At 53.2% G+C, this 26,833-nt stretch overlaps 1 protein-coding gene across 2 annotated transcripts in view; it reads left to right on the top strand.

Annotated features, from left to right (window-relative positions):
• The window catches only part of NECTIN1 (nectin cell adhesion molecule 1), a 180,209-nt gene extending 159,507 nt beyond the window's left edge, over nucleotides 1-20,702 (top strand). Inside the window, exons 9-10 of one of the 2 annotated variants that reach the window (XM_089773394.1) lie at nucleotides 203-386; nucleotides 19,172-19,265. In XM_089773394.1, coding sequence (XP_089629520.1) covers nucleotides 203-343 — 141 coding nt within the window. In that variant the 3' untranslated portion in view covers nucleotides 344-386; nucleotides 19,172-19,265. Of the gene's footprint in view, nucleotides 1-202; nucleotides 387-19,171 lie in introns of both variants that reach the window. The other variant, XM_075909740.2, reaches the window with a different exon arrangement.
• The last annotated feature ends 6,131 nt before the right edge of the window (nucleotides 20,703-26,833 follow it).

Here is a 26,833-nt window from a genome sequence, read left to right as displayed (position 1 = left end):
TTTTAAACACCCCATCTCGCTTCTCCTTTCTCATTCCTCTCGGCATGACCCCCCCATTCCCATGCAATGCCCCCCACTTCTCCGCACACTGTGCCTCTCTCTCTCGCTCCTCCCTGGTGTTCACCCCCCTACCCCTTCACTCCCATCCCGCCCTCTGCCATCCCCGCTGTGTTTTCACGCTTCACTGCTCTCTCATCTCCAGAATTCAGGCACCAAGGACTGTGATGTCCACTATGCAGAGTTGGACACATCCGCTCTGGCCTCGACGCCCAGCCCCCGGAGCTCCATCCAAGCTGGCGGAGACCTAGTCGAGTATGCAACCATCCAGCCTAACTTACGCTAGCGCATGGCACTCTAGGCCTTTCCCCTAAAATTCTGGCCTCCAGGTACACAAATGCACTCTCCTTTCGGTGCCTCCCCACCTCCGCCCGTGGAATCTGTGTTCCCCCCACCGCCTGTCACTTCCCTCCCTTGTGGAATGGTTCCCGTCGTATTCTAACCTCTCCCCCCTTCCACCGCCGCACCTGCATCTTCATGGTGCTGCTGCATGCAACCTCCGGTCCTGCTGTGGCCCCCGAAAGAACGGAAAGCAAGCACGCCGCAGCCTCTCGTGCATGTGGCCTGCAGCAGCATGGCTGCCTGTCCTTTGGGCCGGCGCCGCGTGGAGAGGTTGGGGGCATTGTTGGTGCCTGGCTGGTTGGCTTCCCCCGTCAAGTGAGGGTGGGAGCCGGGCGCCTTGGTTTGGGCTTCCGGTCAGACGTGCCGGGTAACTGGCAGTGAAGCGGCGGTGGTGAGAGGGGCCGAAGAGGAGGCTGAAGTCCCCAGGGCCTGTTGAGAGAAGTTTGTTCCCTCCATGCTTGTGGGCAGCTGCCCCGGTCTGAGCGGAGGAGCGTGCAGTAGAAGGCAAGGTGGGTCGCAGGGGCTGTGGTTACGCCGTGCCGAGGGAGAGGGGGAGGAACCTGCAAGAGCGAATGAGAAAGGACTGGAGAAAACCAGAGGTATGAGAAGTGGAGGAGAGAGAGGCTTGGGACCGGAAGGATCAGTGCCCTAGAAATGCTGGGGGCCGGCCAGCTAGATGAGAGGGTGGGACAGGGCTGGTTGCTTGGCTGGGCAAGGGAACTGCTCTCCCGGAGAAGCCAGAGCCTGCAGGTGGGTCAGGCAGATGTTGGCCACCGGATCTGGCAGCCAAGAAGCCAAGCCTGCTCTGAGGCAGGGCTCAGCGTCGCTGGGCGCGGGAGACGAAAGGGCGTGTGTCCTGCCACCAGGGCGCTTCTGCCGACGCTCAGCAGGGACACTTGCTAAGTGCAGCACAGGGGGCTGGAGGAGCCGGCGTGGTGTTCTTGTTTCATGGTCTGTCTTCCCCGCTCTGCCCTTGGCCTCCCGCAGTCAGGCGGTGAGAAAAGCTGCTCACCATGGCCACGGCTGCTCGTCCACTGGCCACTGCTTGTGTGTGTGTGTGTCTGAGAGTGGGTGTCTGAGAGTGTGTGTGAGAGAGAGAGAGAGAGTTTGTATAAGAGAGAGGATACATGTGTGTACGGGTGTGTCTAGACTACAGGGTTTTGTCGACAAAAGTGGACTTTTGTCGACAAAACTATACCTGCGTCCACACTGCCTTTGAGTTATGTCGACATAACGTCGACAAAACTCAGCAGTTTTGTTAACGTATGTAAACCTCATTCTACGAGGAATAACGCCTTTTGTTGACAGAGTTCTGTCGATAGAAGGCATTATTGCATCTACACTGTCCTTTGCGTCCACACTGTTATGTTGACAAAGCGGCTTGCTTTGTCGACAGATCTGGATGTCGTCTAGACGCTCTTTGTCGACAGAAGCTTTGTTGACAGTATCTGTTGACAAAACTTCTGTCGACAAAACCCTGTAGTCTAGACCTACCCTCTGTGTATGGACAGAACATGTGTGAGACTTGGAGTGTGTTTGTCAACGCGTGTGTGTGTTTTCCTCGTTTCAGTCTGTCAGCCCACTCTGCCCCGCTGCCAGTCTGTCGAGTCTAGTCTCCTGCACTCCCCCTAGGCGTGTGAGTTTGTGTTATCAATAACCCCCAGTGCTGGCTCACGGGGGGTGGTTTATCCTGCAGTAGAACAGGCCTCTGCTCTTCTTAGACCAGCCCGTGTCCAAAATCCTCCCCACCTGCCCTTTGTCAATACTGCAGAGTCTCTCGCTTCTGCTCTTGCGGCCTTACAGGAGTCCGAGTCCAACCCCCTGCTTCACTTCTCTCTCCACTTTCACTCTCTGTCTCTGGGGCCAGGGGCCAGGCCTTGGCTCCGAGAAGATGGAGCCCTCTCAGAGACTGGGAGCCTCCCTACTCGACACCCCGGCTCCAAACGCACCCCACGCTTGGGGGGGGGTTTTAAAAGAGGGAGCCTAATGAGGTGGCTCCGGCTGAGCTCTAAACTCCCGTGATGTCGTAGGAACTTCCCTCTAGCAAGCAAACAAAAGAGCTTCCGGGGACCCCATCCAGAGGCGCTAGTGGCTGCATGGGTGTTTGGAGCTAGGACATGGGCATGGGGAGCAGCCGCGATACCCAGGGCCAGGGGTATGCGGGGGGCGGCTACGCCCTCGCAGTGGAATTACAACTCTGGATGGCTGTGCTTTGGGGTGTCTTTGCAGAACACGGCCCAGGGACTTTCTGGGGGTGCGGCAGGTGCCCTGGTTTCTATTAGAGAGCCCCAACCCCAGCCCCGACGGCCCCTCAGCCAGCTGGATTGCACCGGGAATGCTCTTCCTTTGCAGGGAAGGCTCAACCCTGTACAGGGCAGCAAACAGCGGGGCCAGACCCCTCGTCCCCGCTCTGCCTTGCCTCTCATCGTGAGCAGGGGGCAGAGCCTGGCCAGCCCTGGTTTGGCTTGGCAGCTCCCCAGAGCAGGGAGGTTCAGCTCTGGATCCCATTAACGCTAGCTTCGTTCAGGGAACGGTCCTGGTTGTCTCCAGCGGGTGGTGACAATCGGGGATCGCTCACATCCCCTTCACCTCCATCCCCGTCCACGGTGGCTCACTCCATCTTTCCAGACAGCAGAGAAATCTGGAGGTGACCAACTCCATGACTGGGGCAGCCAGGCCAAGGGCAATAGAGGGCACTCCCCCCTCTTTTCTTCCTCCCAGTTTCTGGAGGCAGAGCCCTGCTGGCTCAGGCCCTGAACCCCACTTTCTGCTTCCAACTCCACCCCCCAAAAATCACTGCATGCTTTAGCCTGGAGCAGCGTGGCTAATGGCACAGCAGGCTTGGCCCCGTTGCGGTCGGAGCTATAGAGAACACAGGGAGGAGACTGATAATGTAGCTAATTGGGCCCATGTAATAATGATCTATTCTCCACGGGCTGTGTGGGCACAGATAACTCCGCGAGAGGCAAATGCCACTGAGCGATAAGGAGCTGCTGGTAAGGGGGACTGAGAGAGCCTGGCACAACGCGTGTCCAAGGCAGGGCTGCCAGGGCAGCCGTTGTCAAGGGGCAGAGCAGCGAGGGAAGGCACCAAGGCTTCCACACCTCCCCTGAAGGCAGGCGGTAGAGCCGCGTGGGCAGTGCGTGGGAAGGGACAAAGAGGCGGGGATGGCACAGAGGCAGGGCTGCCAGGACAGCTGGCAGAGAGGGGGGGAAAGCTGGGCTTTGGCAAGGAGAACCGGGGTCCCTCGGCCACTCACAGCCACGGCCTCCCCTGTGAGAAAGGGTCTTTATTGCGGGGCAGGGAGTGGCCAAGGGACCGTCCATGTCCCACCAGGGCTCTTGGGAATGGAGCGAGCTTGACGCTGGCCAGGCAGCTACCCACCCGCGTGTCCGAAATCCAGCTGTGGCCGACGGTAGGAGGAGGGACGGGAGCCCATTTTAGAGCACAGTCTAGCCGGCTTTTGGGTAACACTCCCAACGCTGCAGCCTCCACTCGCCAGCCCGCTCCCTCCCTGCTATGTGGGGGTGCACACCACCCCGTGACAGCCGACCTCTTGGGAGGGGCGGCCGTCTCCCATCCTGCGGTTGCCAGGGCAACCCTGTCACCGTAGCGGGGAGGGGACAGCCAGGCTCTGTGGCGGGCAGCCCTGGGCACTCTGCATTAGCGGTTGGACTCTGGGAACCTGCCCAAACCACTCGGGGCTGTTTGTCCGGGAAGGGCGTTGGCCGCTTTCTCCCCAGCTGTGATGTCCCTGTGCGTTGTTCCCCCTCATTTTTTTCCATCTGTGTGCGGAATAAATGTTGTGATGTGCATAGATGTGCACCACCAATAGCAGCATTTGAACCTCTCCTGCGTGGTCGCCCAAGCGCTCAGCTTAGAGGGAGCACTGCCCCGGTGCCCCGTGCCCCTCCTTCAAGCCTGTCTCGACTCACGGTGACTGCGGCCTCCCGCTGCCTCTTCCCTCGTTGTGGCCCTGCTCCAGGGGACAGGCCACAGGAGATGGAAGGTCCCCGCATCTGAGCCGAAGCGGCAGGTCTCGGAGGCCCACGGCAGCCAGGGAAGGGAGGGAGGGAGCGGAGCGACAGACAGGCACAGGCAGAAGAAGAGGGTGAGGCTGGGTAGGCCTGAGGGAAGCAAAACAACCGCCCTGGTGCTTGACGCTTCCTTCCTCCTGCTGCAGCAAGGGAATGCATTGAGGCCAGGCCCCTAGTGTCGGTGCATGGGGCAGATGGCACTTCAAGGCTTTGGGACTGTAGTGGGTGGGGGACGGGAAGGCCTGAGATGGAAGGTGCAGGGGGGAGCAAGGGGGGGATGCACCAGGAGAAAAGGATATCACAGGCTGCGGGATGTTAAGGACGGGAAAGAGCTTTGCAAAGTGCTGCTGGCAAATGCTGGAAGGTTCCAGCATCTCTCTGGTACATCTCTGCCACCAGGCTGGCCCCCTGCTCCTGTTGCTGCAGGACAGGACAGTCTGGGTCCCCCCAGACACAGGGGCACCTGGGGAGAGAGTCTCCGTGGGAGGGAGGACAGCCAGGGACAGGCACACCTGCGGGGGGGGGGGGTCTCTGCAGTGGCCATAGTGACTGTGTGAGTGAGTCGGATTGCTCGGGTCCGCCTGCCACCCTCTTGTAGCCCCCCGTGTTCCCCTGTGCTGGAAGGAGCCCTGTAGAGCCGCCCTGTAGCCGGTAGGTCCGTGTCGGCCGCTGGCCTTGCTCAGTGCGGACGGTAACCTCTCTCTCTTGCGGTGTCTCGCCCGTGCTTTGTGCGCAGAATGAGGATCAAGGTCTTCGTAGACGTAACGAGCGAGAGCGGACAGTAAGTCTTTGGCTTTTCTTGACCCCTTTGGGTGCCGGTGTCAGGTGCTCAGCGCAGGTGGGGGGGCGAGAGTCTCAACCATAGATGCTGGGGGCCTCTCTCCGGTGAAGCGGGGGAGCATGGGCCAGGGCACTCCCCACGCCAGCCCAGCCTCCCCTCGGGGCAGGCTGGAGTGCCGCCGCCACGGTCCATTGAGTCGGAGAAGGGGGCGGATTAGTGTCCCCGGAGCGAGGGGCTTGTGACCACAGTGACACAGCTCATGCAGGCCACCAGACAGACCTTCCCTGCTGAGCTAGGCTGGGTACTAGACAGCCAGCCGGGGGGGCTGTGTGTCCCACAGCAGGCCCCTCAGCCACCAGCATGGGTGGGATGTGCCTTGTGAATCCAGCCCTGCCCCCATGCGGTGGGGATAGATTGGGCCCCAGAGGGGGTCCTAGAAGCCCTCTCCCCTGCTGACATATGGTGGGCTCCACTACCCAGGACTTCCTAGGGGTTGGGACCAACCGGCAACAGAGAAGCTGCCTTTAATCAGAACCAGCATCCCTCCCTGTGACACTTTTCCCATCGGGCCATTGGTCACACAGTGGCATGATACACTCCAGCCTGGACCAGGAGTAGTGCATGTCTCTTCCCCCTGAGCTGCCTGTGCCTGACCCCTGTTCCTCTCCCTGAAGTGCCCCACATGGAACTCTGCCTCCCTTGGACCCACTCTTCCCTGACATTCTGTGGGCTCACACAGGTTGCTGTGACCTGCCCCTCGGCAGGGCCCTGTCTCCGTTCCAGGTGGCTTCCCTCAGTGTATTTCCGCCTGTTGGCTCCTTGCTCCCATAGAGGCCATGTCATGCTGGACAAGGCCTCTTGCTCTCGTGTGCCGTTCTGTCTACACGACAGAGTTTTTTCTGGAAAACAGCCGTGTTTCCGAAAAAACTTCACTTACGTCCACACTGCAATCACGTTCTTTCGAAAGAAAATCGAAAGACCAGCAGGGGGTTTTCCGGCGTTGGTAACCCTCTTTCTACGAGGAAGAAGCCTTTTTCCGAAAGAGCTCTTCTGGAAAAAGGCGTGTGTGGACGGGGAAGAGGGAGTTCTTTCGGAAGAAGCGGAAAGAGGAAAAAGCACAGGTGCCCTAGTGGCCACTCTGCCCATAGTAATCACAGTTTAAATGCGAGAGAGCATCCATTCAGTGTGGACGCTCTCTTTCGAAAAAGCAGATCTCTTTTTCGATGTGCTTTGGCAGTGTGGACGTGCCCTTTCAGAAGAAATTGTTGTGGGAGATCTCTTCCGGAAAAGCTTCTTCTTATAGAAGCCTGCAGTCTAGACGTAGCCTTTGTTAACCATCCCTACATCAGCTGATCCAAACCTATTCTTCCTACAAGAGCTATGTTGTGGGAGTGGGCAAGATCCACATGGCACAGTCCAGGGGGACAAGCCCATCTCTGGCAAAACGAGCAGAGCTGGATTTCCCCTCTGCCATTCTCCACCCTTTGCAGCTTCCAAAAGGCAGTTTCAGGCTCAGCATTAATTCCCCCTGCATGAGGGGAGGGCAGGCAGAGTTGGGGAAACTGGCGAGAGGTTCCACCCAGGAATCCTGCCCTGCCTTCCCTCAGCTGAACCGCGCCCCGGTGCTGTGTTCTCATCTCTGATCCGCCTCGCGAGTTAGAGTGACACGGAACGGGGCGCACACAGAAAGGTGAGCTGTGTGAAAGTGAAGCTCTAACCTCCCTTCACCCCTTCTTTTCCCAGAGGAGTCTTGCGTTGCACCAGGAGGCTGTTCTCAGAGCTACGCACAAGGCGAGCGCCGCCTAATCCATCTTGGGAGGTCTTTCTGTTTCCTCCCCAGTGGGGGATTTTATTCCTAGTGCAAGGACTGTAATCCGCCAAATCCAAATTTGGAAAGCCTCCCAGTATCTCTGAAGTAAAAATAAAGCCAGTCATATGGCGCTTTGAAAGTGTAATCTCGCCGCTGCAAAATCTCCCCGCTCAGATACGGCACAGGCTGGGTTTCACTTTTGACGCTATTTTTTTTTTTTTTAATTCTCCTTCATGTTGAGACTGTCCCGTCCCAGATGAGTGGATGGCTCAGATCATGAGACAGCTTCCAAGGCCCCAGTGTGCCAGGAGGAAATTGAACCAGAAGGGTGACTCCCTGCCCTCTGTCCAAGTACCAACAGGTCCAAAGAGAAACCAGACCCAGAGCTTGTAATGTGACTCCCTTCATGCTGGATCCAGACACAGCCAAGAACATGCATAAGCTGGTTTTCCAGTTTTGTTTCAATAATAATACGTAGTTCTGATGGTGCTTTGCATCAGTCGATCTCAAAGTGCTTGACCCAAGTACAATTAGTTCTGTTTTACAGGTGGGGAAACTGAGGCATGGAGTGGTACAGACACTTGCCCGAGGTCCCCCAGCAGGCTAATGGCAAAGCTGGGAAGAGACCCTCCCCCACCATGTCTCCTGACTCCTGCCTACTCCATTACCGGCTACTGCTCTTTGGATGCATCCAAATGGCTCATGATACCTCAACACCAGCAAACCCCAAATCCCTGCCTCTCGTCACCGCAGGCCTTGTACTTCAGCCCCAGAGCTACCTGCGCTCTGCACCCTCTGTGACGGCGCGTTGGGATTTTCCCGTCTCCTGCACCCCCGTAATGGCACGAACAGACTCCACCAGCCAGTAGAATAGAGGGAGTTTATTGCTTCTCCAGGACACAGCACAGCACAGATATAATCTGGTTACAGGGCAGGCCTAGGATGCCTCAGCCCCCCTCAAGATGGGGGAGTCTGGGCCCCTAAATCCCAGCCTGTTGCCTAGGCTGCTTCCTCCATGATCCCAGACAGAAACTAACTCTCTTCCAGCCCTGCCCCCCAGCCAGGGGCGGCATTTCACCTTTCTTTGTTTCTCTCCCTGGGGGGGTAGCTGGTCGGACAGGTAGAGAGACCCTTGCCTAGTGACTCATCCCCTGCCTTGCTGGGCCGTGCTGCAGCCAGTGGAGGTCACTCACAGCCCACTGCCCAGCATAGCAACCAGCAAGGTACCCCCACTACGTCACACCCTCCCTTTTACAATCAGAAATGATGGACCCCGGAAATCCAGACTCACAGCGGTGACAGTGGCCTCGGGCAAGCAATATTGGCCCAGGTTTCTGAAGGCACTTTGTTGTCAAACTCCCACTGCACTCTGTGCCTCCTTCGGGGCCAAAGGAATACCTGGGCTAGAGTGAGCTTGGGTGTGCACTGAACATTTACATTGGCATCGCTGTGTTGCTCAGGGGCGTACCAAATCCACACACACACCCCGAGAGATGCCGCTGTGGTGACCAGCATGGTGAATGGCAGACTTCTCCTGTCCACCTAGCTACCATCTCTCGGGGTTGAGGGTTACCTGCACGGAGGGTAAAATCCCTCCCCTCTCTGGAGTGAAAGTCTACGCCAGGGATGGGGATGCAGATCTTGTCTTGCCTGGATCTGGCCCCCAAATCTCACTTGTGTGTGCCCCCCTACTGATTTTCCTGTGGGTCTGTGGGCCCCGATAAAAAAAAGTTCCCCACCCTGGTCTATGCTGACGCACTACAGTCAGGGTGCATCTACGCCGCACCCGTAGGCTGAAATAAGGGATGCAATTTGAGCTACACAATTGCGTATCTTCTCTCGATCTAATTTTAAAATGAATCGCTATTCCGAAACATCCCTTAGAGCCCTCGTGGAATGAGGGTTACAGGGATGTCGGAACAGCGAGCCCGTTATTTCAAAATCTATTTTGAAATAACGGGCTGGTTCAAAAGACAAGGAATAGCTATTTCGGGATGCCGGAGGTATCCCAAAATAGCACGGCAGACTAGACGAACCCTAACAGAGCTGCTACAGTAGCACTTTAAGTATAAACCAGAGAGCCGTTTGCACTGCAGCGAAGAAAGCTGCAGCACCGAGCTTCCTGTGTGTATCATTTGTGAGTGTTCCTCATTGCCCCCTCCACCCCCGACACCAAGCCTCAAATCCAGCCTCTTCTTATTCTGGGTCTGGATCCAAGAGACCAAAGTCTGCCTGGAGAGACTCAGTTGCTCCTGAGAGGCCATTTTTCGATCTCAGCCATGCTCTCTGCTCCCTGTAGCTATTCCTCATTGGTGCATGGGCCATCCACGGAGCTCTGCAATAGATACTCCATCCTACGCGCAGGAGAGCTGGAAGAATCAGCTAAAGTCTTTGCAGCACTTGGAAGATGGAAAGGGCGTTAAAAGCACTGAGGAGTCAGTTTATAAGCACAACAGGGAACTGGGTACAAGACACCAGTCCCTTGGTAACAGCTTGTGCCCACTGCTATGGTTCTCACTCAGCAATTCCATAGTGCCTATTAGTGCAGATGCAACATGGTCTGTGTACATTCCTTTCTGGTGGCTAATCCACTAGAGGATAACAACTTCTTCCTGCTCCTGGCTAGTGGAGTTGCTGCTTCAGTTGCGGTAGAGATCCTGGCACGCAAAGCCTGTTGATGACTTGTGAGATTGTTAGCTGTGTACACTTGAGCTCTAGTCAACCTCAGATGGTCCAGAGTAGCAGCCTCTAAAGGTTTCAGAGGGGTAGCCATTTTAGTCTGTAAGGGCACGTCTACACTGCAGGGCTAAACTCGAAATAAGCTACACAACTTGAGCTACGCTAATTGCTTATTTCGATTTTTGGCACTGTCTACACAGCAGTTATTTTGAAATAGAGCCCTCACCCTCTGATTTTCCCCCGACTTCCCTTACTCGTACAATGAGGGTCACAGGAGTCGGAGTAAGAAGCCCGTTATTGCACATTGATTTCAAACTAATGGGCTTGCTGTGTGGACGCACACCACATTAGTCTGAAATAACGCTGCTGGGTAGACATAGCATCACCGAAAAAACTTCAAAAACAACCAGATGTCCTGCAGCACCATAGCAACAAACAACACGTGTGGATGGTATCATGTGCTTTCGTGGGCATAACCCACTTCTTCAGAAGAATGGAGTTAAGGAGTCCAGGTTGCAAAATAAACAGCAGATAAAAGGGGATGGGGAGGGAAAGAGAAGGGAAAAAATTGGGGAAAAGTTGTCAGAGTGTCCATGCTAAATGAAGATGATAGAGTGGGTTCTAAGTACTCTTAGGCTACATCTATACTGCAGGTTTCTTGTGCAAGAAGTGTTTTGCGCAAGAATTCTTGTGCAAAAGGTTTTCCACAAGTGCTCGTCCACACTGCCATGTGCCTTTGTGCAAGAGCATCCGTGCCAGTGTAGACGCTCTCTTGCGCAAGAAAGCTCTGATGGCCATTTTAGCCATAGGGCTTTCTTGCGCAAGAAATTCATGTTGCCTGTCTACACTGCCTTCTTGTGGAAGAGCTCTTGCGCAAGAGGGCTTATTCCTCGTGGGGAGAGGAATAACTCTTCCGGAAGAAGCCCTGTTTTCTGATGCTGTACTGTAAATGTACTTGCGTGTGCAGTGTAGACACTCCGCATGTTTTTGCGTAAGAACAGTCATTCTTGCGCAAAAAGCCTGCAGTGCAGATGTAGCCTTACAGAAGCTAGCAAAGTGTGTTTATCTGCATGCATCCCTTCCTAGTGGCTGGTCCAGTAGCAAACAGCAGCTCAGGGAGCCAGTCCATTGGCTCAAAGCATGGTAGGCAGTGCAGAAGGTCCTGTGTTTGAATCCTACTACAGGGGAACGGTTAAGACAGAGGTTCTCAAATTTCACGGCAGTGTGACCTGCTTCTGACAACAAAGATGACTCCTGGTGGGGGGACTGAAGCCATAGCCCTGCTACCCTAGGTGGGGCAATTTCAAAGCCTAATCAGGCCAAAACTGAGGCCCAAGCGCATCTGTCCCAAGGGAGAGGGGGCCTATAACTTAAGTGAGCCCTACTACCCAGGACAGCAGCTCCTGGTTTTGTCTTTGGCCTCAAGTAATGGGGATTGGACTTGGCTTTGACCCCAGACTCCAGCAAGTCCAATACCAGCCTTGGTGACCCCACTCAAACAGGGTTGTGACCCACGTTGGGGTCCCGACCCACAGTTCGAGAAGGGCCGGTCTAAGGTAATCAGTGATATTGCTTCGGGTAAGGTCAGATGGCCTGGAGCTCTCGCCAGATATTTCTCACTTGTCATTCTTTCTTTCCTGCTTTTGATTTTCACGGAAATGAAATTAACGAAACATCAAGACCTTGGCCAATATCTTTTCCCTTCCCCTTCCCTCCTTCACCCTGGTTAGAATTCATTCCTGGCTAGGGATGAGCAGATTTATTGGTTATTGCCAGGTCACAATAAAAAAAAACAATTCACAGCTCTAATAACTATTCTTGAGGGGTGACTTTCAGATGCAAGGAGAGCTCCAAAGAGGGGGCGGAGAGTAACTGGGAAACTGAATTAGAGTATGTTAATCAAACAAACGCAGTTTAATAATCATCTGCCAGGCTATTTGAAATGGATGGCTTTTTGACACCCTACTTAATCAGTTTCTTTAAAAATGATTTAAAGCAAATATCCCAGATAACATACGTGTTATACGGAATCGCATCAGAGGTGAATGCGGGGAGCGTAGACATAAGAGGTGGGGGACAAAACCATGTAGCAGTTAAATTTAATTAGCCATAATTTCATGTCAAACTTTGCTAGAGGTAAATAAGGTTGTGGAAAAGTCACCGAGGGACAAAGGAGAGACTCAAAGGGCACGGTCTGGCAGAGCTGTTCACAGACACAGAGTGTGGGCAAGCCCCTTGCAGCCTGCGATTTGGGGAGCAGTCGTGGCTTCTGACCTCACAGGCTCAAGGAAGGTGGGAGGACACTGGGAATGCTTTTTTCCCCATAAGCTCCAAAATCTGCCCTGCTGTGGTCGTTCAGTGCCTGTGCATAGTGCTACCAAGGCAGGATGGCAGTGTTCTTGAAACCTCCTCAACTGCCACTAGGGGGCTGATCTTCTGTTGCCCTCAGCTTTGGGTCATCACCAACACCTGTGCAAAGTGGGCGGTGCACTAGTGCAGCAGCACACCATGCTGCCCCAGTGTTTATATCACCATGTGCAGTGCACTGGTGCAAAGTGTGAAGTGCACTAGTGCAACAGCACACCATGCTGCCCCAGTGTTTATATCACCATGTGCAGTGCACTGGTGCAAAGTGTGAAGTGCACTAGTGCAACAGCACACCATGCTGCCCCAGTGTTTATGTCACCATGTGCAGTGCACTGGTGCAAAGTGTGAAGTGCACTAGTGCAACAGCACACCTTGCTGTCCCATTGCCTATGCTACTACATGAAATGCATAGGTGCAAAGCGGTCCATACACTAGTGCAACAGCACACCGTGCTGCTCCACTACCTATGCCACCATGTGCAATGCACAAGTGCAAAGGAAACAGCACACTGTGCTGCCCCAGTGCCTATGTCACCATGTACAAAGCACTGGTGAAAAGTGTGTGGTGCACTAGTGCAACAGGACACCATGCTGCCCCAGTGTCTATGTCACCATGTGCAGTGCACTGGTGCAAAGTGTGTGGTGCACTAGAGCAACAGAACACAATGCCGCCCCAGTGCCTATGCCACCATGTGCAATGCACAGGTGCAAAGTGTGCGGTGCACTAGTGCAACAGCACATTGTGCAGTCCCAGTGCCTATGCTACTGCATGCAATGCACGGGTACAAAGTGATCCGTACACTAGTGCAACAACACACCGTGCTGTCCCAGTGCCTATGCTACCGTGTGCAATGCATGGGTCAGTCTGGGGTCTCTTACGCTGGGGTAAATGGCCATGCAAGTGCAGGGAAATAACAAATTGGGCCCAATGAGCCAGACAGTGAAGGATCAGGCCCTGTAACTTGGCCAGCTCTTGCAGCCCCGATAGCTATTGGGTGTTTCGAGCAATGGGCAATAGGCAGCATATTTCAATCAGCAGGGGGAAGCTCCCAGTCTCCATGGGACCAAGGTGGGGAGATTGATTTAGCCCCATCTCAATGGTTTTCCAGCTGATCACTTCAAGATTTCGCAGGCTGACCATGGCCCTAGCCCTGGGGTAGGTCTCTGGTTCCCTGCTCTGAGCTACATCATGAGCGCTTGGTTGGCTTTGTTCTATGGAGTCTACAACATGCCTCAGGGGCCCTACATCCACCCCTCTTGGCTCCTGGCCAGCCTTCCTCAAGGTATCAGCCTTTTGGGGTGTCCCCCCCTCCGTTTCTCCAGGCTCAGTGCTCAGCTGTCTTGTGCTTCAGTGTCTTTCCGCATCTCCCAAAGGGGCTCTAGCTCAGCTCCCTCATACACACACCCTGCCCGGAAGCCCAGGTAAGGAAGCGTGTTTCTAATGCCTCCTGCCTTGCCCTGTGCCCGTCGCCCCACGTGCTACTCAACCCCTTGCACGTCCAGTTCAGATTTACCCATTCGCACCAACCCTTGTGCCCTGCCCCTCGCACCAGTGCGTGGGCCGTACGTGAGGCCCAGCTCCTGGTCTATAGTTCCAGGAAAGTGCCCATCCCTGCACTGGGTGAGGGCACCCCTGGCTGCAAACATCCTGTGTTGTAATATACCTCCCCTACAGTGGGCAAACACAGCCACTTCTTGGCAGGGAAGGGGTTAAAATCCTTGCTCCCAGGGAGATTTCTGCTTCAAAGGTGTTGGCTCAGCTGGCAGGGCGGGGAGAAGTGCCCTCCAGGTGAGGCTGCTCAAGGGTGCTTAGAGCTTGATGAATGACCCTGGCTATAAAAAGGGAGGAGGCAAGGCCTCTCTTCCCTTTGCATGGTGGGAGGTGGCTAGGCTGGGCTCAGAGATGGACGCAGCTGGGGTAGGTGAGGGAGCTAGCTTGAGGCAGGCCTGTGCTCTGTGTAAACTGGGGAATTTGATCAGCTAGCGTCTTCTCCCCTCCCCCTGCAGCAGCTCTCCAGCCCCTGCTGGGAGAATACTTGGGAGTGGAGGGCTGAGCACCCCTGTGTTTGTCCTGGTGGCACAGTGGGATGCTGAGCCGTGGGCTGGGTGCGCTTAGCTCTATCATGCAGATCTGGGCTGTGGCACCCGCTGTTCCACTATTGACTGACACCGCCACAGACAGGGAAGCCAAATAGCTGTGTGGCTGAGTGCCAAGCCATGTGGGGGAGGGGGGAGACACTTCAGGGGTCCCCTGATGCTCAGGGAGGGTTTGTGGCAAACCCAAATGGAACTGTAGCAATTAAGCCTTGACTCTGAGCTCCCATCCATCTCCCAGCTAACACCGGATTGTTCCCTGGTGCTTTAAACGTCTCCAGAAAACCAGGCCCCTGCCCTTCTCCTGGGGAGGCCGTGCCCCAGCCTGTCTGCTTCTCCTCATGTTCAGGCTAACTTTCCATCCCTTCATTGCAGCCCATCACTCCTAGATCCCCCCTCCAGTGTCTGCCCCCTCCCCTCGGCTTCCTGCCACGGCCTGGAGGACATGCAGCCCTCCAGATTGTTTGCTGCCTCACACATTAGTTCAGCTTTGTGGAGCCATCAATAAATCATTAGCGACATTTTGTTTTCTGGATATATATTATTTTTTAAAGCCGTGCAGTGAAATATTTATCCGGGAGCTGGCAGGGAGAGCGGGGAGAAGCTTTTCCTGTTCCTTCAGGCTTTTCCTCCTGAGAGCTGAAATCCCAAATCGTGGCACCGAATGAAACCATTTCAGGGCTTCCCAACCTGTGGCGGGCAGGGAGCCTGGGCCAAGTTGCATTTCAACCAGCCCGAAAGCAGAGCCTGTGCATAAAAGATGATCGCAGGCAGTTTTCTCGCCGGCAAAGCGAATGCTCCTTTAATGACAATGCTGCAGTGTTGTTTCATGGGACTGTTGCGTTCTGGTTGCCGAGGGTTATAGATCCTGCTGGTTCACCAGGCAGGCAGAGGACTGTCAAAAAGATAGTTCAGGATGCTTGAAGCCCCAAAGGATGAGGATGGGCTGTTTCCTTGACTCTCCTCCCGCTTAACCGTGCGGCATAAAACTGAGCCCCAAATGCCGCAGATAAACCAGTTTTTGCCGAACAGTGCCCTTTGAAATGTGCTGGGGCCAAACAACAGGTGATACACCACCAATAGTGTAGGCAGCAGGATCTCCCTTCCCCTCTTATTACCTTCCCCAATTTCCCTGCCTAAACTGAGATGGGCTTGGGGAAAAGGAAGTGGGGTGAACCAGAATTTGCATGAATGGGTGTGTGTTGTGCATGCGCCTTGGACACAGGTCCAACAGGTAAATGAAGGGCTCCTGGGCTATGTCTACACTCGCGGCTTCTTGCGCCAGAAATATGCAAATGAGGCTAAGTGTGGAATATCGCCGAGCCTCGTTTGCATACCTAACGAGCTGCCATTTTTGCAGAAGAGGCTCTTGCGCCAGAAGGAGCTGCCTCCACTGCCCCTTCTTGCGCATGAAAAAGCCTCTTGCGCAATGCCGCTATTCCCGAAAATAATCAGCGGAGCGGCATTGCACAAGAGGGCTTTTCTTGCGCAAGAAGGGGCTGTGCAGACAGCTCCTTCTGGTGCAAGAGCCTCTTCTGCAAAAATGGGGGCTCATTAGTATACAAACGAGGCTCGGCGATATTCCACGCTTAGCCTCCTTTGCATATTTCTCGTGCAAAAAGCCAGAAGTGTAGACATAGCCCTGGAGGCTGCAGATAACGGTGCCCGTTTTGCTACATCTTTCCAAGACTGGGGGACTCAGTGTAGGATCAGCCTTGATAGAACCACGCTGGGAGCCGATAAGGCTCCGTTGCGGTCCAAACCTCGACAGAATGGGGAACAATGAAGTTGGGTAAAAGAGGCTTCAGACAAGTGAAGGGCTTGACGCTACATCAAATTTGAGCTGTAGGTGGGGTCCCAGTCAGGGAGCATTAGATGGTGTAGCCCTGCCCCCCCCTTCCCCCTCCCCGAGAGTTGCCAATCTATTAGTTTAATGAAGCTGTGGGCTAACAGACATTTGGATGACTCAAGTTTTGACAGGTGTTATTTTTAGAGGTGCCGCGGTGCCTCTGAGAACATGAAAGCCCCCGTTTTCAGAGTGTGACGCATGGGAACTGGCACGCGCACTCCCGGGCGTGCCTGTCAGCCAATTGGTTACCCAGGACGAACACCATCCCCAGAGGGGCTAGCACCACCTGCAGGAGCAGGGCCTGCTGTGCCCCCAAAGGCAGGGGATAAGCCAGTCTCTGGCTACCCATGACTTTGGGATGTGTTGAGGCCAAAGAGCAGGAAGCAGGAGGCAATTGCCTATGGCCGCAGTGGGCAGCCTACAGCCCGTGGGGGTTCTGTGTGTGAGCCGGGAAATATGTTGCGCACCGTGGCCCACACGCAGGGTTGCCAGATTCTGCAGGTTTCCACCCATGTAAGGTGTTTTTTCCCTACTGAAGCAACACGCAGTCAAGCCAGGGCACGTGACGTGAGGTGCGCGCTGATGGCACACGGCACCGTGAGGGCCGGGCGCTCCCGTGACTTCCAGTCTACGCCCTGCTACGGTGCAATCAGCACAGTCTGCACATTTCAGACATGCACGCGCAGTGAGCAAACTACCCCACCCTGAGAGTCCAGCTTGGTTCCACGGTCTTGTGGCCCTCTGATATGAAGGAGGCCACTCACGTGGCCCACTCGCTAGCCTAGGTTGCCCCTTGCTGGCCTATGACTTACCTAGGTCGCCGTTCTGGTGTCTGGAATACAGTGAAGTGTCCCCACCAGATACTTCCCTAAAGTCAGCTTGCAGGGTGTGACGGCGAGTCGGGGTTCCTCCGATCCTGCACCCCCATAGCAGCAAGAACAGACTCCACCAGCCAGTAGAATAGAGAGTTTATTGCTTCTCCGGGATACAGCACAGCACAGACGTGACGTGGCTACAGAAGTCTGGGCCAGGATGCCTCAGACCCCTTGAGATGGTGTGCCTGGGCCCTTAGATTCCCAGCCCCCCTCCTTAGTCTCTCTCCATGGTTCCAGCTCAAGACTGCCTCCTCCCAGACCCTGCCCCCAAACCAGGTGTTGGCCTCCACCTCCCTCTCTTTGACTCTCCCCTGGGGTAAGAGCCTTGTTACCTGGTCCCAGGTATCTGGGTTAATACACATGTGGTGAGTCAGTAGGAATCACACATCACAGCGCAGGGGGACCCCGGGTTACAGAGCAGACCGCCCCCCCCCCCCCAGTACATCACACAGGGTTTCAAAACAATAGAGAAATGTGTGGGCAGAAAAGGATAATTCCAATCCACTGCTAGCCCCAAGGGAGGGCATGTAAATTTGCATTCCCCTGGGGCACTGAGAAATCTGGGTCTGTTCCCCACACAGGAGCAGAGGGGAGGGAGCTGAGCATTCATAGAGGTTCTTTCCAATCCTCTATTTTGTTTCACAGAAAACCCAGCGAGAAAGATCTTTGCAGTTTTTGTACTAGAACAAGTGACATTTGATTGTCATTTGGTATTAACAACTGGGCAAAGCAATCACAACAAAAACTCAAGCACCTTGACATTCACGGCGTTCGCATTTTGTACAGGGCTTGTGGAAAAGAGCCAGCTGTTGCAAAATATCTAAGCAGCAGTGCATTCTTTTTCCTCCCCCGCCTCTGACGCGCAAGACATGGGCCATTTTATGGAGGAAAAATTGGGGCTGTTTCTCTCCCGTGAAGGATAGGGTCTTGCGTCCGAGCCAAATCCACAGTATTTTTCCAAGTTGGACATTCCCTTTCTCAATATTGTAGCCCCAATCCTGCAAATACTGATATGCAGAATCAGTGTTACTTATGTGAGTAGCCCCGACACCTTGAATGGAACTGCTCCAGTGCCAAAAATTGAAGCGTGTGTGTAAGGTTGTGCAGGTTTGTTTAGACAATCAGTTATTTCATGCTCCACAACCGATCCTTCAAACACACTTTCAAAGGAATTCTATGCATAACCAGACGGATTACATTCCATGTAGCCCTGCATCCAGTCTCTGAGGGCACGTCTATATTTAGCACAAAATCGACACACCGGAGGTCGATCTTCTGGCGTTCGATTTAGTGGGTCTAGTATAGACCCATATATTGGATGGTGAGGGCAGCCCCCACTGGTGTCCAGTTCTCCTCCTTCTGCAAGGAGTAAGGGAGGAGTAAGGGAGTAAGCTGCCATGGCTCAGCTTAAGGTAAACCGACTCCAGCTAAGCCTTTTGCATAGCTGGAATTGCATACCTTAAACCAACCTTCCTGGTTTAGTGTAGACCAGGCCTGAAAGTAACTAGCCCCAGATGCACCAAAGGAAGGTGTATAAGAACCTTGTATTAGGTAGATGTGAGACAATTTGTCCCTTACACTATCTCTTCTTCTACACTCTTATAATAATAGATTGGTATAAGTCTTGAAGCTTGAGATCTAATGCTGGTCCCAAATTTTTTTGTTAGCATTAACTATGTTAATTGTGGCTGTTCCTGTTGTCCATTGAAACCAACTCTCATTTCTCTGTGTCGCTAAACTCTAGACCTCACTGGCATTCTGTAGCAAGATGCATCAGTCTGATTATGCACTGCATGCAAAAGAATTTCCTTTGAATTTTGCATCTTGCAGCTTCATTGGCCGGCCCTGGCTTTTGTGTCATAAGACAGGGGAAGAGATGCCCCTCCTCCTCTCCAGTCATTATTACCCTTGCTTTTATCATGCCCCTTCCTCCCTGTCGCCTTCCGAAGGTAAATATTACAGCTGTGAACAGTCTCATTGAAACTCGCCTGTGTAAAATGAAGCCCTTGGAAAATGATTTGCAGGGCTGGGAGCAAAGTAGGCAATTTTTCATGGGGAAAATTGACATATTTGGGGTGAAGCAGAAAGTTCTCAGTGCCAAAATGGCCCAGGATGAAATTGGGGAAAAAAAACCCCAAAAGCAACAACCCTGACTGAGCTCCTTTATTTTCCCTGCAGCCATTCCGTTAGTTGAGGGTATCTCACAGGGAGTTAGATAGCTGTGCCTGCTATTGCAATTTTGATCCACCATTCTATTCACTGACTTTCTCTCTTCTCCCAGGACTTTGGAAAGTGTCACTCAGCGATATCGGATGCGAGTGATCACCTGACCTGCTGTTGCTCACCAGATCAATCTCTGGAGAAAATACCCCACATCTATAACCCCTTATCGTATCTCCCAGAAGATCTGTATCCTCACCGTGCCGACGTCTCCTTTTGCTGCCCGCCACCAGGTTCCCGGGCACCGTACATCTGTGCTAAGGAACAGTATGTCTAAAACAACAGCACACCGTCAAGCAAAAGCAAAGAAGCCAATTCTTCACACCTCCCGACCTTTCACCTCTCAAGCAAGGCCTTTTATTGCTCCCCAGCCATTGAGAATTTGGTTTGGGTTTTTCTGTTTTTAAGTTTTGGTGCAGTTGTAATGGACATGATTAGGTTAAGTATCTACCTTCTCGTTAGTGCTCAAGGGAACCCTCTACCTTTGTTCATGTGTCATGCACTGATGTGTCCTCCCTTGTTTGCACCTTTTTTTCTAATTTTGGGCCCATCGCCCTCCGGTAGCGAGCTGGCTATGTGCATGCGTGTGTGTGTGTGTGTGTGTGTGTCAGTGGGCGACTGGGTGGGTGCACCACTGCCCCCTGCTGGATGAAATGCCCCAGACCCACTCAAGTGTCTGTGTTCTTTAGTGTCAATTTTTCACACCATTTACACAAGAGGATCCTGGAGCGGATTCCTTCACAAACCTTGTTACATGATGTCTAAAATTCCCCACTCTACTTACTTCCAAACAAAATGGTCTCTGTACTATTTGAATATTCACAGCCAGGGCCCAGGTCTGAGTCTGCCACTCTCTTGTTTGAAAAATGCCATTTGGGGCCAGGAGCCCTGTTAAAAGAGCAAACGGCAAAGAATTCTGAATCAAATGTAATGATGTGCCATTTGCAATGAAAGAAGCTCGGAACCAGAGCAGAAGAGATCTTTTCTTTTTCCCTGCTCTTGACTTCTAGCACTGACTTTTCCCAACCTAGAGGGTGTGGGGACAGAATTTGGGGTATAGGAAAGACAATAGATTCTGGAGTATCTTCCTAGAACTAACTTTCATGTAACCTGAAACCAAAAGAAAAAAAATCTCTAAGAAAAATATCGAGATATACACTCCATTATGTTCTGTTCCAAAAGTCTAACACTCACCCCAGGTCTGTCTGTGCACCTGCTGATTGGAATTTTAAAGTGAACTCAGGCAGAATATAGAAAACAACTCACAATTTCAGGTAATCGTCTTGCTCTTAATGAAGGATACAAGCCAACACAGAATCTGGCCTTTTAACTTTTTTTAATTGTCTTCGTTTTGGACTGTGACTTTTTTGATATTTGGGGTGTATGTGTGTGTGTGTGTGTATGAACGTGTAAGTTCCTGCAACCACCAAGTGTTTTTAGATAAGAGAATTCATCTCCACGTCACCTCCTTGTTCACTTGTAAAAGAAAAGAAAAGAAAAGAAAAGAAAAGAAAAGAAAAGAAAAGAAAAGAAAAGAAAAGAAAAGAAAAGAAAAGAAAAGAAAAGAAAAGAAAAGAAAAGAAAAGAAAAGAGGAACAAGAAGGGAAAAAGTCTTGGAGAATAGTTGGCTTCAGGGATATTTCTAACCTTTTCCACCCAAGTACAGCATGGGAGAGACAAAGCACAAGGGGACGTGTCTTCAGTTAACAGACTCTTATTTTTCTTAATTTGGGAGTGGATCTTTTGCATCCTGGAGACATACACAACCTTGCACTGCTGATCCACAAGGACATATGAGCCAGGAGCCTCCAGCTGTCAGCCTGGTTCTCTAGACCCTGCCTGTATCTAATGCTCCTTGCACAAACACAAAGGAAACCGCTCCAGTATTAAAGATGCCCCATGGGTGAAAGGGGGATAACACATCAGATGCTGCCAGCCCAGCTCCTGCTGACAGACTGGGTCACTTATATTTTTGTATATTTGGTTCCAAAGGCTACGGTTGCTCTATGTACTTTCTTTGCTCTCACCACAGGTTTCTCTCTGAGCGCACCCTGCTTGTCTCCCATCTCCCTGACACACACACAAGCACAGCTGTGTCCACACTACCTCATATATTTCCTGCAGGCAAGAAGGAAAAAAGTCTTGGAGAATAGTTGGCTTTGGGGATATTTCTACCCTTTTCCACCTGAGTGGACTATGGAGAGAGAGAGATTGATTGTTTCAGTTAGGGAATAAGGTGCCATGTGGGAACCAAGCTTCGCCCACACCTCCTGGGATTGCCCTCCAAATCCATCCCCACCCTTTCCTCGCGCACACTGCCACTTCCTGTGTTGGGAGAGCTGCCTGGAGCAATGATGTTGTTTCCCCCTTGCAGAGGAAAATGGATAAGCCCTTTGGGGTGGAGTCTGTCAGATGCAATGGCTCCGGGGCTGTTTTTAATGACCAGGTGTGACGGCGCGTTGGGGTTTTCCCGTCTCCTGCACCCCCGTAATGGCATGGACAGACTCCACCAGCCAGTAGAATAGAGGGAGTTTATTGCTTCTCCAGGATACAGCACAGAACAGATGGAATCTGGTTACAGGGCAGGCCTAGGATGCCTCAGCCCCCCTTGAGATGGGGGAGACTGGGCCCCTAACTTCCAGCCCCTTTCCCTAGGCTCTCTCCTCCATGCTCCCAGACAGAAACAAACTAACTCTCTTCCAGCCCTGTCCCCGCAGCCAGGGGTGGCATTCCACCTTCCTTCGTTTCTCTCCCTGGGGGGTAGCTGGTCAGACAGGTTGAGAGACCCTCTTTGCATAGTGACTCATCCCCTGCCCTGCTGAGCCGTGCTACAGCCAGCAGCCAGTGGAGGTCACTCACAACCCACTGCCCAGCATAGCAACCAGCAAGGTACCCCCACTACGTCACACCAGGTTGGCTGCCTCAAGAGATCAGGGAAGGAGGCATCGGCTCTTCCTGGCCTCTGGCCGCCCCAAAGCATGCAACCCCTCCAGCTGGCACAGGGAGCGGGTGGGCAGCCCTGGGTGGCACCTAGCACCACGATTGGAACTCTCCCCTTATCAGAGGGGCCCACGGGCCTTCTCATCGCAGATACGGCCCCTTTGAAATCGCTTCTCTTCCATTGTTGCTGGTTTGGGTCTTCGGGCACCGTGAGGGCTCTTCACTTCCTTGGTCAGCCTCCGCTGTCCAGAGAGCTGGCCCGTTCACTTCCCGGCACTAACGGGCTCAGGCGCCCCTTAAACAGCAGACCTCTCTCTTGCTTGCTCTTTCCTCTTCATGTGCCACGGGGCGATGGCTGGCAGCCATGGCCCTGGGCTTGCTCTTAACTAGACCATTTGTGGGCACCGTTCTGCTCCCTGCCACCCGTCCTAGCAATGGGAAGGTGCTTTGGCCTCCAAGCTGCCTTAAGTCCACCCTCTAGAGCAGGCGATGCCCCATCTCGAGATCTTTGCATCTGGGAGAGAGATGCAGCCTCCCACCGCTGAGCCACGAGAACACATGGGCAGCTCCGACTCCCTTCCCAAGAGAAAGAGGGTGTCTCCAGGCTAGCAGGAAATAAAGTGGGCCTGGCTGAGAGTCTGTTCCCATACTCACCCCCACTCTGGGTGAGGGGCAGCAACACGGTCAGCTCCTGAGGTGCATAAGGGTTGAAAGGACTGAATGCGGCAGAGGAGAAGGGGCAGGAGACATGGCTTTAGTTAGAAAGATTTCCTGCAGTCCTTGCCGGGGGGAAGGAGGGTGGGCATGTAGACAGGCTGCAGTGTCACATGGCAGCACAAAGAAAGTCCAGCTGCCTTTTTCTGATGTGAACTCGAGCTGTTGAGGCAGAGATCTTTGCTTTTCAGCAAAGCTAAAGGATTTCTGTTCTTGGCAGAAAGAAAGAGAGAGACAGAGAGACAGAGAGACAGAGAGACAGAAAGAAAGAAAGAAAGAAAGAAAGAAAGAAAGAAAGAAAGAAAGAAAGAAAGAAAGAAAGAAAGAAAGAAAGAAAGAAAGAAAGAAAGAAAGAAAGAAAGAAAGAAAGAAAAAGAAATTCAGCCTCTGAAACCAGCTGCTTGATTCATCCAGTGCATGTTAAGAACATTTGATCTCTCTACCTTCTCCCCTCTTGGCAATCTAAGCAAAGGAAGACTTTCCATCTGTGCTGCGGCACAAGGTCTCATGGTATCGCCAGATTCCTTCACCACCTCCAATCAGAGATGGGCACAAAACCTATGTGGCGATGGCCAGAGAGGTTGGGTTGATCGGGTCTGGGTTCTACAAAGCTGAATCCAGGGATGTTTCTGATCCGGGCCGTCATTTCACTCCTCAGCACTCATGGCTTTGAATAAATTGCCCCGTAGATCTTCTAACTGCCCCAACCCCGTTGCAATGGGAGCACACTACTTCCTCCATCCTAAGTCTTGACCTCAGCAATGCCTGGTGGTGGTGTCCCCAGCCAGCGGGGATAACCTGAACCTGAAGGCAGCTTAGAAAAAGGACCTGCTCCTGCAATAGTGCCATCCTTAGCAGGGGAGGCAAAGGGCCCTTTTCCCGGTGGGTGTCGGGGGGGAGGGGTTGCATGGATTGAGGTGGTCTGAGCGTGACTGTGCTACAGGGGAGGAAGCGGCCCCTGTTTCCCAGTGGCAGGCGGGTGGGCGCGCTGATGATTTTAGTGTTTGATGTCCGTGTTTTACCTCATTCAAGACTCGAAGCCTTGTGTCCTGTCCGAGGGGCATGACATGCCCTCGCAGCTGCTGTGACTGAGGATGGCTGAGGGTTGAAGGAGCGGTTCTGAAGGACAAGACTGACCGCAGAGCTTAAATAAAAGTGATGTAAGAACTCACGCCGCTTCCCTGCTCTGTTTGCTGCGCAACTGGTGCGGGGTCCGAGCCCTCCGACCACACCTCAAGCGCTGCTGTTTAACCTTTCCCCACTTCTACCCACATGCCCACGCAGGCATCTGGCCAGGCCTGGGAGCTGTTACCTTCAAGTCCCTCTGAGAGGAAGCTGTGGGGAGAAGGGACCATCTCTACCCCACATCTTACCCACTGCTCTTTCTTTGTTGAAGCCTCCCTGCAGGTCCCCAAGCCTTCCTCTGAGCAGGAACCTCTGCACCCAAGAACCACCCAGCTGGTTCTTTGCATGGGAGCTCAGGCTTTTGGGGGAGTCTCTGGTGGAGGATGACTAGTGTCGCCCATGCCAGGGACCAAATAGCTGCCCTGGATGGATGAGTGGGTGTGCAGCTGTAACCGCCACCGGGTGGATTTGAACCTCGGACCTCTGAAGCTGAATATAGGAGCTGCTACCCTCTGAGCTAAAAGCCAGCTGGCTCCCAGCCTATGCTGTGGAGAGCGGTCTCTTGATCTTAACTGTTGCTGAGGTCTAGGTACCACTTGCATTGTTCAGTAACCACACTAGGGCTATGTCTACACTCACAGCTTCTTGCACGAGTAATGTGCAAATGAGGCTAAGCGTGGAATATCGCCGAGCCTCATTTGCATACCGAATGAGCCACTATTTTTTTCAGAACAGGCTCTTGCGCAGGAAGGAGAGTCTACACTGCCCCTTCTTGCGCAATAAAAACCCTCTTGCGCAATACCGTTATACCTATTACTTGACAGGAAGAACGGCATTGTGCAAGACGATTTTTCTTGCGCAAGAAGGGGCAGTGTAGATGCTCCTTCTTGGACAAGAGCCTCTTCTGAAAAAAATGGTGGCTCATTAGGTATGCAAATGAGGCTCGGTGATATTCCACGCTTAGCCTCATTCACATATTACTCACGCAAGAAGCCGCGAGTGTAGACTTCCTCTAGGTAAGGAAGCGCATCCCAAGCTTCCAAGACCCAGTTGAGATCCCGGACAAGCCCCCACTTGTAAGCAGATTTGAACCTGCGGCCTCTGGAGCTGACTATAGGAGCTACCCATGCTGTAGAGGTCTCCTGATCTTAACTGTTGCTGTGGTCTAGGTACTACTTGGTTGCTCAGTAACCACACTGGGCCTATGTCTACACTGGCGGCTTCTTGCACCAGAAATATGCAAATGAGGCTAAGCGTGAATGTCGCCGAGCCTCATTTGCATACCTAATGAGCCGCCATTTTTTTCAGAAGAGGCTCTTGCTCCAGAAGGAGTGTCTACACGGCCCCTCCTTGCGCAAGTAAAACCTTCTTGCGCAATGCCGCTACGCTGATTATTTTCAGGAAGAACGGCATTGAGCAAGAGTGTTTTTCTTGCCCAAGAAGGGGCAGTGTAGACGCTTCTTCTGGCACAAGAGCCTCTTCTGAAAAAAATGGCGGCTCATTAGGTATGCAAATGAGGCTCGGCGATAGTCCACGCTTAGCCTCATTTGCATATTTCTGGCGCAAGAAGCCGCCAGTGTAGACGTAGGCTGGGTGTGTGGGTTACACAGCAGTTTACAAAGCAGTGGTTATTTGCGATGGTGAACACAGCACATCTGCTTCTGTTTCCCGTACTTGACAGCCCCTGTCTGGTTGTGACGTTCTGCCTGGAGAACATCAGGAGAGGGAAGGGGTGAGGGGAGCAGGCTGAAGCCTCCATCGGTAAGGCAGGGAGAGGAGAGGGGAGACTGCTTCATCGCTGCTCCCATTTCATTACATGCCTCACTTGCCCTCCTGCCTCACGGTGGAGCAAGCAACAAAGTGCTGACTTCCAGGTTCCAATCCCTTCCCTGGGACAGTACCACTCCATACAGCACTGCCGGAGCACATGACCTGCACCAGCTGGTGGGGGACTTTCCCTGATGAATATAAGACTAGCAGCAGCTGCCTGATTTGTATGGGGGAACTGGCAACACAATAGACTCCCCCATTAAGAAGCAAGCACGCAAGAAGCATCTCAGCCCTGCTCTGGACAGAGTCTGGATATAAACATCCCCCCTGCCAAGGGATTGGCTTTATCATAGAATCCTAGAGCTGGAAGAGACCTCAGGAGTCATCAAGTTCAGCCCCCTGCTCTAGGCAGGACCAATCCCAACTAAATCAACCCAGCCAGGGTTTTGTCAAACCTAGACCTAAAAATCTCTAGGGATGGAGATTCCACCTCCTCCCTAGGGATCCCATCCCAGCGCTTCACCACCCTCCCAGGGAAAGAGTTTTTCCTAATATCCAACCTAGACCTCCCCCACTGTAACTTTATCATTCAGCCACATGACAGCAGAGGGAACCACTTCGTGCTTCGGATTCCCACTTCCCTAAGGTGTTTCGTCCTCCTGCTACACCCGGGAGAGGGGGGAGCTCTGGGGCAGAGGGACTGTCCGAATTCGGCTCATTTGCTGCGACTCCCAGGGTGCCAGACTCCAAGGCGAGAAGGGACCATGCAGCCATCTCGTCTGAGCTCCCACATGACACAGGCCAGAGGATTTCCCCAGCTAGCTGGTCTTACCTCTGGGCACTGGGGTAATGTCAATCGTTGTAGCAATAACAGCAACCATCATACCCCGGCCTGCTGAGGTGTGGAAGGGGAAGGGGCCCAGGGCTCCCAGCCACTGCTGTGATGCACACTGCGTGGCTCTTAGGGCTGCCTGGGGAGGCAGGGGCGCAGCGCACTCCAGACAGTGCTCGGGGATGGGGGGCAAACCACAATCTGGGCAGCACTGAGGATCAGCTGCTCCCCAGCCCCGCCCCTTCTGATGAGGCCCCGCCCCTTCTGTGAGCATGGAGGTGCCCCCCCACCTTGCCCGGGGCCCAGTGAGGCAGTCAGCTCCCCATAAAACATACTTCAGCC

Source organism: Pelodiscus sinensis, chromosome 25 (genome assembly GCF_052426305.1).
Source record: "Pelodiscus sinensis isolate ZL-2025 chromosome 25, ASM5242630v1, whole genome shotgun sequence".
In the NCBI taxonomy this organism is placed as follows: domain Eukaryota; kingdom Metazoa; phylum Chordata; order Testudines; family Trionychidae; genus Pelodiscus; species Pelodiscus sinensis.
The sequence above is the reverse complement of the archived record's forward strand: the minus strand, read 5'-3'. Positions and strand labels throughout refer to the sequence as shown.